The following is a 12,073-nucleotide window of genomic DNA, read 5'->3' as shown; positions in this document are numbered from 1 at the left end:
TATCCAGAAATTTATATAATTTGCAGACTTTTCCTCAATCTCACGGGAGCCTCCACCCAATGCGACCGTTTCAAAACATGGCACCACCGGAAGTCCAGTTTTGGCATTTTTATACTCTTTTCCTTGTAAAAATACACCAAGATCACTTTAATTACTTTAAAAAGATGGTTCTCTTTGAAATGTGCTTCAACATGCTTGCTTCAGTTTTGCCTTTTTATGCTACCATTAGTTTTTAACTACCGTTCTAGTTTTAGACTTAACTAGCATTTTGCTACTTTTAGCCTATATCTGTCACTATTTGAGTTTTTTTATTCTTGATTTCATGCTGTCACTGTTGTGTTTCTGTGTGTTGTCACTCTGGTTTCCTGTCATGTGTTTCCTGTGCCGCTATTCACCTGCCCTCAGCTCAGTAGTTCTCCACTCTGCCTGCCACGCCCACCTACACCTGTCCCCAGTCACTAATCAGTCACCTGTGTCCACCTCCTTGTCATCCTCTGCCTAAATAATGTCCGGGTTTGGGTTGTCTTTGTGTTTTTGTATTCAGATTGTTTCTTTTCTTGTCTTCATGTTTTGTCTTGTCTCTGTGCCTCAGTCTATCTCTCGTTTGCCTGTCACACCCATGTACACCTGCTCCTAGCTTTGTAATTGTCTCACCTGTGCCCACTTCCACTGATTACTTGTTGAGTACTTGTTGCTGGTCCGTTGTCGCTTCATGTGTTGTCTTGTTGCTTCTTGTCTTGCCTCATGTTTTGCTCCTCTTAGGATTTTGCTGTGTCTAGTTTTGCTGTCACGTCAGCCTTTGTTTTGTGTTTACTTTAAAATAAATAAGTTATTTCCTGAAGATGCGCTCTGGGTTCGCCTCTCTCTCCTGCCAACCTGACATATAATCTGTTGTTTTGCTTCTGTTACTCGTCGTTCGGTTGCATTCAGGTTCGTCTCTGCTTAGTGGTCTTCCCCATCTTGCTGTTTGTCTGTTTCGTTCATGCCACGGCCAAGCCCTGCTCCTCCTTGTGTTTCTTTAGTTCGTTTTGGTTTTGTTTGCTGCCACGTCGACCTTTTCTTTTCCCCTTGGTTAATAAATCGCTTTTTCTTTTTTTTAACTCGTCATGAGTCTGCATTCTGGGTTCGCTTTAAACCGCCATTACAGAACGAACCAGCCGCTAGTGGGTGACAAGAGACCGGTTTTAAGGAACCGTATGTGAGTGGGAGATGACGAGGAACAGGTGTAGGTGGGGGGGGGGGGTGGCAGGCAGACAGGAAGTTTGACAGTGAATATTGGAGCAGGAAACACGTGAGAAAACAACACACAGAGCATCAGAGACAACATAAAGCCAAATGCAGAAAAATAACTTTAAAAAGCTAATCTTATGCTACTTTTAGAATTTAGCTACTATTTAGTTACTTTTACCTTTTTTGCTAGTTTGTTGCTTCTTTTAACTTCTAGTTACTACTTTTAGCTTTAATTTGCATTTTCCTGCTTTTCATTATCAGTTTGTTGCTTTTAGCTACTGTTTCGCTACTTTTGGTTTGAATCTAGCTTTTAGCTTCTTTTATCAGTCTCTTTTGTCACTGTCACTGTCTCCAAACCATACAACATAGCTGCTCTCACCACTGTCTGTAAACCTTTCCTTTGACCTTTGCTGTCACCTTTTTTGTCATAAATCACTCCTGAAACTTTTCTCCATCCACTCCATCCTGCCTGGACTCTCTTCTTCACCTCTTTACCACACTGCCCATTTTCCTGAACAGTCGATCCTAAGTCCTTGAAGTCCTGAACTTTTGTGACCTCTGCTCCTTGTAGCCTCCCTCTCATTCACACACTTGTACTCCGTCTTCCTATGGCTGACTTTCATCCCTCTTCTTTCAAGTGCATACCACCTCTCCAGGTTCTCTTCCACCTCCACAATGAAACTATCTGTCCCTCCTACAGCGCACCTCACCACTGTCCTGCTGTCCTCATACATGTCCTGTACCAGTCTAACATACTTCTCTGCCACTCCATCTCCTCCCTCGGCACCCTGTCTTATGCCTTTTCTACATCCAACAGAACACAATGAAGCTCTTTCTGCCCCTCCCTGTACTTCTCCATCAGCATCCTCAAAGCAAAGATGGCATCTGTGGTGCTCTTTCTTGGATTCTGCTCAGGTTATATTTTCTCTAAAGCTATTTTCTAATCTGAAAAAAACAGAAGACAAACAGAGGCTTTAAAAGTTCCATATTCTTTTTTCTTTCTATATCAAAATGTTGCGAGGCAAATGACTGAAATATGCCAACTTCTCGACACGAAATTGAGTGAAAAGTGCTCATTAAAGAAAGCCTTTCTTGACAGCGTAGCTCTTTCATACCAAACACAAAGAACAGTAGGGCTTTGAGAAACCTTTGGTTTCCAGCTGGTGAGGCACCAACAAGCGTTTTACCGTGTCTCAGAACAGGCAGCGTCACGGTTTATGCCCCTGCTGGCTGCACAGTGTGACAGCTACCTCCCAGCCAGGCTCAGCACGTCCAGAGGCGTGGAGCCTACTGTAGCTCTGTGGTCTGAACTGCAAAATATAACAACCCCATCCTAACGCCATCGATCAGGTTGGCTTCATTATGGTATCGAGTTTCAGCAGCAGAAGAAACTTTTTTTTTTTTGCAAGATAATCTCAGATTACTGAAGTTAGCTTTGTGAGGTGAGCAGATATGGCACAAAATGAACGCTGATGTCACGTCTGGTAAATTAATTTGTCAACAAACAAACAAACTATGGTACAACACTATGGTAAATTAGGTTCTGTGTCTTTGTTTTCCAGGACTAATCTTTTCTAGCTTCAATCTGGTACGTGCGTGTGTTGAACCAATAAACCTATAATGAAACTTTAATGCTAAGTTCAAAATCGGAGCTGTCTGTTGTGTGTGTGTACTTTTGTTCTGCAATCACTATCACTGATCACTGCTATCACTTACCTTTAATTCACACTTTGCTTATGTTAAGTTCTACTGCTGAGTATGAAGAAGTATCCAAACAAGCTACAACACTTTATTCATTAACCCTGTAGTGGTGCAGCTGATTTGATCAATTCAGCCTTTAAAAAAATGAGCACCTCAAGATGAAGAAATTGGATTTTTGGGGGTTGAGTTTGGAGACTTATCACTGTTACAGTGAGCTTACAACAATAAATGAACACAGTTACATGAATGGAGCCTTAGGTTAATGACGTGATGAACACCCAAACACCTGAAGCTGCTTCAGGCTGCTCGTGTTTTTTTTTAGTGGCGGTACAAGAAAACCTCTGTAATCCATCAAAGTATCAGATTTTTTTTAAGGCCCCACCCAGCGAGAAGAGCCAGAAGTGTGTGTCTGTGTTTGTGTGTGTGTGTGTGTGTAGCACTAGAGTCCATTACTGAAATCATATTACATTCAGAGAGTGCATGGAGACGGGAAACAAATCTTTACCATCTCCTGATTCACATCAAGCCGCTCAACAAAACCACGACTCTTAAAGTAATGTAACTCAGTCATGATGTGTTGTTCAAAGTTCCAGACATAACACACACTGCCAGGGTAAACAACAAATATAATGTGAACAGAAACAGCAAACCAGTGCAGCCACACACACAAACACACATGCCTGCAAGCAGGCACACTTAATGTGCAATATGTGTGTGTGTGGCTGCCAAAAGATGGCGAACTTAGGCATAAACTACAAGAAACTCAGAAGAACCAAATCCAGTGCTCGGAATCAGACCCTCTGGATGTGTTGGAAGATATTTTTCCTAAGTTAGAGGCGGACCTGCTGCCCTCAGTGTGACACGGCTCCATCTGATGTGCACAGGAAAGCTCCAGGCAGGATGTAAACACGTCTCCCTGACACCTGCCAAACCTGCCAAACAAACAGCTCTCTGCAGATGTGGCGTTTATTTTCACGGCCATGCCAGCTGGCACAGCTGGCCTGCTTGAGAATTGGGTTTTGGTGTTGTTGTTGTTATTCACACCCCGCTAATGCAGGCCACTTTGACATCTCCCTTCAAAACATCTGGGACCTTCTCCCTCACCCGCAGCTGGTTTATTTGACGAGGCTGCGCGAGGCTCGGCGCCGCCTCGGACCGCTCAGCCTCCGCGGCGCGCGGTGGCTCCACGGACGGACGGACGGACACCCACCTGCCGTATGCGGCTCTGGTGCAGCGGCGGTGGAGGTCCGCCCTCGGGGGACGTGTTGCTCGAGGAGGCCCTTTTGGAGTCACGGTCGGAGCCGCCGCCCCTGGAGCGGCTGTCCTCGGGGCTGCTTGACATTCCGTCTCGGGCTGGCTACCAGTGGAAACGGCGCGGTCAGTGGCCGGCTGAGGCGGGGAGAAGGTGGAGGAGGAGGAGGAGGAGGGGGAGCGGCGAGTCTTCCTCAGAATCCGCAGGACTCGGCGGGGCCCGGGACCATTCTGCGTCCCGTCCTCGGTGACAGTCTGTGGTGGAAAAACACAACCAACCAACCAACCAACCAACCAATCAAACAAACAAACAAACAAACAAAACGAACGAACCGGGGGTTTGTTCCGGTCCGTTCAGGGATGCTCCCGGTGTGCAGCAGGAGCCTGCGCGTGGATGTGTACGGACGCGTGCGCGCGCTTCCTTCGGAGGCGCTTTCCCGAAACTCCGCAGGATCCGTGCTGCCTTCCAGGACAGTCAGACATCCCACTAACGCAGAAAACAAACCCAGGAAACTCAAAATCCCTCACACAAAATCGCTGAAATACGACTTGTTTTTGGTCTTTAAACATAGTTTGTTACACAAATATGATTTTACAGTGCCGCAGATATAACACTTAGGCCATATTTTACTCAGCATTACAAGCGAAGTATAGAAGAACAAGTGTGAAATATTTTTTCCCCAGTGGTACGTGAATGCAGCAAAGTTTTTATGGCTCCAGATTTTTCTTCTATTTGTTTTGCTCTCAGTGCTCCTGTAGCAATAATGTTCTGGTGTAAAAGGTCAGCTTGGTCCACGATGCCAACAAATGTTATAAAATAGACCTGCTTTCACATAATACAGGCAACCCTAACGTGTTGGGTTGGGTTTCCATAATGGGATCCGTCCCCCAACTAGGCCTGGGCTTCTTCACTAAGTTATGGCTTTTATGGAAGCTGACAGGGCAAAACTGATCATATCTTGGAGACATGGAAGGAATACAAAGTACAGAACTTCAGAAGAGAAAAGAGGCTTAAAAACACAAACAAAATGTCACAGGTTGCAGACAGCAGATCAGCTCAAAAAAACTAAATACAACTGTTTCTACTGACCTTCTTTCATTTTTATGGATATTAATGTGAGGAAGAGCTTCCCTTTGGATGCTGTGCATACATAAGTGTTTGCCAGGGATTAATGCTGGGTGCATGTCTCTGCTGTCATCTCCCTCCTTGGTTCAATTTGAACAAACAGCTGCTTGTCCGAAGAAAAAGTTTATCTTCAAATGCTAGGAATGAGAAGTTAAAAGCTTTCTCTAACAGTGACTGATCTGGGATATTCATCACACTTTACTGTCAATTTATAAAAGGGGTATAATAGGAATAATGCTATTATGCTGCAGCCTTAAATAAAAAACAACAACACCGTTGTCTCGATCCTCACCTGTTCTTGGTCAAAACATGAAGAATTCAAAGGTTAAAATAAAACAAAGCCTGGAAAGATTAGATTATTTTACAAAGTTCTGATGGTTGTAGAGAACCTTTTGAAGGCAAAAACTACCCAAACAATATATAAAAAAAAAAAATTCAGCAGTAAGCCGACTCGGTGGCGATACTCTGGAAGGTGGTGTAGAAGAAGAGCACAGCGAACATATACGAGTAAAATAAAGACTTTCTTAGTTTTACATAAGTATTTGTCTGCTATACAAGTGAAACGGAGCAGGTTTTCACTCTGTGGATTTCTGCAGACAATATGACGCCATGTTTGAGGTTTCATTTCTGTGTGGCCCTTTAGCTTCAACTAAAAAATGATGCCTACTGTCGAGGTCAGAAAAACTCAACCTTGAGGCCTGGAGTTTGACAACCCTGTTCTAAGCTGTTGTATTGCCTTTTAAAATGTTTAAGAATGTGGGATTATATTGAAGCATTTCTATGCATGTTTGTAAGGTTCAGAATATAGTTATGTCTAATTTTTATGTCATAAATTATTTATTGATTTGTCTTTCTTGCATAGAAATATAACGTATACATGAACACATGAAAACTCCACCTGGATGTCCTCCATGACGTCCTCCTGAACTGTTGATTCTGTCTGGTCTTTCTTTTCAGGTTGTTGGAGTTTTCAGTAGGTCTTTGTGCTCCTTTTTTCATCAACAGCTGCATCATTAAAATAATTTACATACCTGAAGCTGGAAAATATGTTTAGTTACTATTATGGCCACTTCTGCATGATGTAGCTAATTTTCACCACACCTAAATCTGTATTTATTATGTGCACTTTATTCAAAGTAACAATCTACTTCAGCACGTGCTTAACAGCAAAAACATGTTTCATTTTTTTTAGATAATTGTAAATAAATTCAGATATTACAGGTTAATAAGAAAATATATTTTTAAATGAAATATAAAAGTTTGCAGCAAAAACTTAAATGAATAAAGTGTCAAATGAAAACTTCCCAGACAACACTTTGATGCACATTTTATTTTGAAAGTTTGATCCTGTGGCAACAAAAGTCAGGCTGGATGGGGCCCCAAGGAGAGTTTTATTTAGGGCCCATCTCAGTTCAGAGCTTTGTTCACTCTCACCACAATCTTTGTAACAACTTTTTATATTAAACATGTTTCATCATCACCTGCTGCTGAACACACACTGACTATAATGTACTCGCTGGTACTTAAATAAAATGTTTGAATTTGTATGGAAAGCATTACGTTGCCTCATCTATATGGAAAAAGAAAATTAAATTGTGTGCGCTTTTCTGCCGTCTTGGCAAAATGTTTCCTAAAATATGTCCGCAAGTCTGTATCATTACTTTGTATGAACTACACTTTTCTGCTTACATCGAGACAGAAAAAGGTCCAAAGGAGGAGTGTTATCATCAGAAACACAAGGAGTTTAGATTTAATTTGGTGGGAGATAAAATCACAGTTAAAGCTGAAAATGTCCTGCTGTGTTTCCACTTTTTGAAAGATGAAGAGCAGGAATTCCAAGTTTATTTGAAGACAGCATAAAACCTTGACCTGATGGATTCTCTCAACATTTAGACTTTATATAAATCCAGCTGCTTTTCACAATAAACAACAAAACTAACCTGGATCAGGTTTATTCTTCTCATCAGATCAGGTTTTTATTCCTAAAGAAACACATATTTCAAATATTCACCCTCACAAATTCATTCTGTCCTTTAAAAAGTGTGGTCAGCCGTCAGTTCTTCTCATCATTTAGGTTAGTTTTCCCGGTCTGAACTCTTCTTCTTCACGTATTTTGACGTGTTCCAGCGTCTTGCTGCAGTTCCTGCAGGTCAGTGCGCTGATCTCCATGAGAGAATCGACCATTAGTGACACAAAGTATTAAAACAGAGGTTTGACTGTGGAGCTCAGCAGCTAACAGATGTCCAGCTGACAGAAAACGTCTGTATGAACACATGACCACACAGTGTGAACACCTGAAACAGGTGCAGCCGCTGCTGTAGGTCACCTGATGTTGACTTGATTATCAGAGCAGGACCTTCATCAAAACATCTGTGTTTCTGATCTTTTTAAATAATTGCTGCTTCTACACAACTTTCTGTGGAAACACATGCAGACAGTGAAGGGACCTCACGTTGCATTCAAGTACAACCTGTAACATCGATAACCCACTCTGAAACAGCAGAGAAAACTGAAGGTTAAACCACCTGTTTAGGTTTACATCCACAGTTTTCAGTCTCACACCTGTATTTTGGTTTCATTACTGATGAAATATTAAAAAAAAAACATCAGTAAGGTCTGTTTCTGTTCCTGTTTCTGATGATGACGTCTCCTAATCTGCTGCAGGACAGCAGGGATCATCTGACTGGAACTGGATTATAATCTGGATCTGATATGGACTGAAATGATTTGGACTTTTTGATTAGAAACATTAACAATATAAAGTTTTTCCTTCAAACCAAACAAGAAAGGATCTTGGTTCCTCTGAGAACAGTCTGGTTCTAATGTTCTTGTTTTAGTCTTAATGCTGATGAGGGTCTCAGTCTCTCAGGTTAATGTCTTGGGCGCGTACACGCACACACNATGACGTCAGACGTCACCTTGCTTTTAAAAGCCGCAGATCCGTTCTGACGCCTCACTTCACCTGGACTCTGACCGGTGTGGACTTCTTCTACTGAAAGAAAACACTCGCTGAAAACAAGTAAAGAAAAGGACTCGAGATGCCCATCCCTGCCCGCATCTTCACCTTGGGAGTACGTTTGGCCTCCAGGACCCTCAGAGGTCAGACAACTTTCTGCTGCTTTGAGATTGGTTAGACTTAAAGTGGAATTAATGAGTAACATCCTGCAGAAACCTGACAAATATGCTTAAAAACATTAATTACTGGGGAAAAATCGAGCAGCACTTATAACTTTTATTTATATATATATTTTTTTTTTTTCATTTATGCTTGTTAGAAAAACTAATTGTGTTTATATTTATGATAATTTGCGGTAAAAATGTCTGAATTCTCCCGGTAAAAGTGTAGAATGTAAAAACCGTTGGTAGGTTTGAAAAAATCACTTATTTTGTTTTGAGAGCTCCGGGTTTTAACAATTTGGCGTCGAAATAAGTAACAATAAAATGGCGACCGGGTCGAATTTTATAAAATGCCAAAGAAATGTTTTTGTGTTGCTATGATGGAGATGATGGAACTTTAGAACCCCGGCCGTCAGAACGTCAGACAGCTTACGTAAAGGCGCTTTGTCCACGTGACGTCACCACGCAGCGGAGCTTAGCTACCGTAGCTAGCTAAATGCTAACTGTAACTAACCTTTATGTTGTGGTGCATTTAGCTACTTCTCTGTAGTTATTTTATGCGGTGTAACTACCAGGAGTTCATACGACTTGTTTCTGTACACACAACCCAAAGTATTTTTTATTTATGATAAAAAAAGAGTTATTTTAAAAACCGTTGCTGTTTATTATTATCAACATCCAAGTTTATCACAATAAATCAAGCTAACGTTTTTATGGTTCTTTAAACTAAAAATAGTTTTTACTATTCATGCCTCCTACAGCTGCAATATTTATGAAATAAATATGATTTATAATTTTTGTGTGACTTAAAGGGCGTTCCATGTCTGCAGATTGAACTGTCATTTCAATTAAATTTCACTTTGACTTATTAAATGACTACAAAAAAAAGTTAAGTGAACTATTTTTGTGTTCAAATTGGATACAAGTTGTGTGTTATCTGTTTATGTGTATAAATATTTGTTTTAATTGTTTTAATGTGAACAGGGTTTAAAAAACCTTTTTATAGTTGTCATGTTGAATATCAGAGAGCTAAGATGGTCCGGTCAGACAGTATCTGTGGTTTTGCTCCTGACAGTTTCACATTGTGCTTGTTTCTCATCTCAGTAATGATTGTAGCTGTTTGTTCTCAGCTGTCTGATATGATAAATGTTCAGATCTTAAAAGGATCTTATTTTCCATCAGGTGGCCGTCAGCGCATCCACCGTCCACCACCTGCTCTGGTTCAGCAACGGGTCTGACAGCTCGTGTCGAACCACCTGGTGGGCCACCTGCTGGGGCTCTTGCCGGACATCCTGGAGCTCCTGCAGCTCATGTAGCTGCTGTAGCTGCTGGGGCTCCTGCAGCTTCCCAGTCTTCGGACCTCACCTCCACAAGGAGGAGCAGGGAGGACGGCTGCTCCGAACAGGTTAGTCGAAAGAAGCAGAGGATGAATGATGAGGATAACGAACAGCATTCTCCTCCCTCAGATTCCTCTCCTTCGACTTTCGACGGCAGCTCCTTCAGGTTCCTAAGATACTTCAAGAGGCCCTCCTTGTGGAAGGAGGAGGTCGACGAGGACGACAACCCTGCGTGCTGCAGGACTGGACAACCTTTGCGTCTGGCGAGGTTTGAAGTGCCTTAGGTAGCGTCTTGCTCCAGGGCCAGTTTGTATATAGTTCGTTTGTTTAAAAATTGAAGGGCTTGCCTTTGCCTCTGGCGGGGTTCGGTAAGCCAAAGGCAGCTGGAGCGTCTGGCGAGGCTGCCGACTCACTTGGTAGCGTCTTGCACCAGGTCTTGTTTTCTTATTTCTTACATGCACTCAATTAGCGATCAGTAAAACGACACAGGTGAGGAGGTCATCCACATCAGGAGATAAGTAGAGATACACCACATCTACCTCCTGAAACTCCTCATGGAGAGCTGCTGGATGTAGAGTGGGCATTTTGCACAGGCACAGCCTGAGTTCAGTTGTTGAAGAAACACTGACCTCTGGTGCTTCAACAGAAAATGATCCTTAATCTGATTTGGTTTTTGTTGGGGGTGCTGACACTTGGAAAACAAAAGGTGAGTATCTATTTAATAGAAATGTTTAAAAAATGTTACAAAATGTATTAATATTCATTTTGTCTTTTTATTGCAGGTAATCAACAGGGGGGAAACCCCTAAGATAAGTACCTTTTTATAAAAAAATGTCCAGAAGATTCTAAGTATTTACAAAGCTTATGTATAATGTTTAATTTTTTTTATTTTTCGGTTTGTCTTTTTGTAGGTCGCAAACAGCTGGGGCAAGAAAAGATAAGTACATTTTAAAAAGAAATGTTTAGTTTTTCACGTCAATGTCTTGTGAAATTCTAACGTTTATCTTTCATCTCTTAATATTTTGTAGGTTGGTAACAACTAGAAAATGATCTGGAAAAAAAAGATAAGTGCCATTTCAAAGAAATATGTAGAAAATTTTAAATACATTTACACAATTTATTAACTTGTGCTGTTTTTTGTAGGTTGCTAACAGCTGGAAAAAAAAGATTAAGAAAGATAAGTGCCATTTAAAAGACATCTTTAGAAAATCTTATGTATTTGTGAATTTTATGAATATTTATGTGCTTTTGGTTTGTTTTGTAGGTTACTAACAGCTGGGACAAAACAAAGGTAAATACATTTTTTGAAAATACTGTGTACTTATATTGATCTGTTCTCTTGTTTAGCTGGGTAAATACATGTAATTCTCTTTTTGCAGGTCTAACTGCTGATGTAAAAAAGAAAAGAGAAAAAAAAGGTAACTGTCGTTAAGAAAAGCAAGTCCTAGAAAATCCTGTGTGCAAGAGTTATTCTTATTGTGTGTGTGTGTGTGTTGGCGCTAACAGCCTGTGATGGACCTCTGACCTGCAGCTGAGAGGATCTCTTCACTGGAACAGAAACAGACTCCAGTCCAGAAAGGTCCACCTGTGTGTCCTCCTGAACTGTTGGATCTGCCTGGTCTCTCCAGGCCCCCCCTCCACCTGCCTAAACTAAAAAAAATAAAATAAAATTTGGTGTTTATTAAAACTTTTAAAATGTTTTTTTATTGTTACAGTAAATGTAGAAAATCATATTTCTGTATTTTGTGTTGAGCCTTTAAAACCCACTTCACTTGAAATGCTGAACACACCTGGTGTGTTTGTGTCGAACACGTTGATCCAAAGTCCAGCCTCAGGTAGAAGAACGGGGAAGCGGTTGCCACGACAACCAGAACACCTCAACAAAAAGCTGTCGAACCAAAGAAGGCTGCAGTCAGTCGACTCTGACAGGGAAACAAATCTAAACCAGAACAGCGGTGGTCTGGGACTTGGACACACTGCTCAAGAACTGAAGATTGAAGACGGGAGATGTCTTCATCATACTGTGGTGTCATGAACATCCCAGTGTCCTCTTTGTCCTCTGGGTTACCTCCAGTCAAGAGTCCAGATCTGAAACAATCAGCTTCTTTTTCCTTAAAGTCACTCAGGGTTTCATTAGTAATATTCAACAGCAGCACATTCAGGGATTTTCAGACAAAACAAACAATAAATGAGGACAAGAAGAGTCCAACATTTGGCTCCTCCTGGTAAACTTCACTCTGAGTTCTAGTCAGATTTGACTCTGAGCTTTGATATACAGGTGCTGGTCATAAAATTAGAATATCATGAAAAA

The 12,073-nt window shown here is 41.3% G+C and overlaps 1 protein-coding gene and 1 long non-coding RNA gene across 2 annotated transcripts in view; one reads left to right on the top strand and one right to left on the bottom strand.

Annotated features, from left to right (window-relative positions):
* Positions 1-4,589, bottom strand: part of ank2a (ankyrin 2a, neuronal) — an 89,756-nt gene extending 85,167 nt beyond the window's left edge. The window contains exon 1 of the mRNA XM_037974987.1: positions 4,142-4,589. Coding sequence (XP_037830915.1) covers positions 4,142-4,273 — 132 coding nt within the window. The 5' untranslated portion in view covers positions 4,274-4,589. The remainder of the gene's footprint in view (positions 1-4,141) is intronic.
* A 6,134-nt stretch (positions 4,590-10,723) lies between these two features.
* LOC119616869 lies at positions 10,724-11,402 on the top strand. The gene is made up of 3 exons (XR_005232922.1): positions 10,724-11,053; positions 11,142-11,180; positions 11,269-11,402. It is a non-coding gene; the product is annotated as an uncharacterized LOC119616869 (long non-coding RNA).
* Positions 11,403-12,073: the final 671 nt, after the last annotated feature.

Source organism: Kryptolebias marmoratus, linkage group LG3 (genome assembly GCF_001649575.2).
Source record: "Kryptolebias marmoratus isolate JLee-2015 linkage group LG3, ASM164957v2, whole genome shotgun sequence".
NCBI lineage: Eukaryota > Metazoa > Chordata > Actinopteri > Cyprinodontiformes > Rivulidae > Kryptolebias > Kryptolebias marmoratus.
The sequence above is the reverse complement of the archived record's forward strand: the minus strand, read 5'-3'. Positions and strand labels throughout refer to the sequence as shown.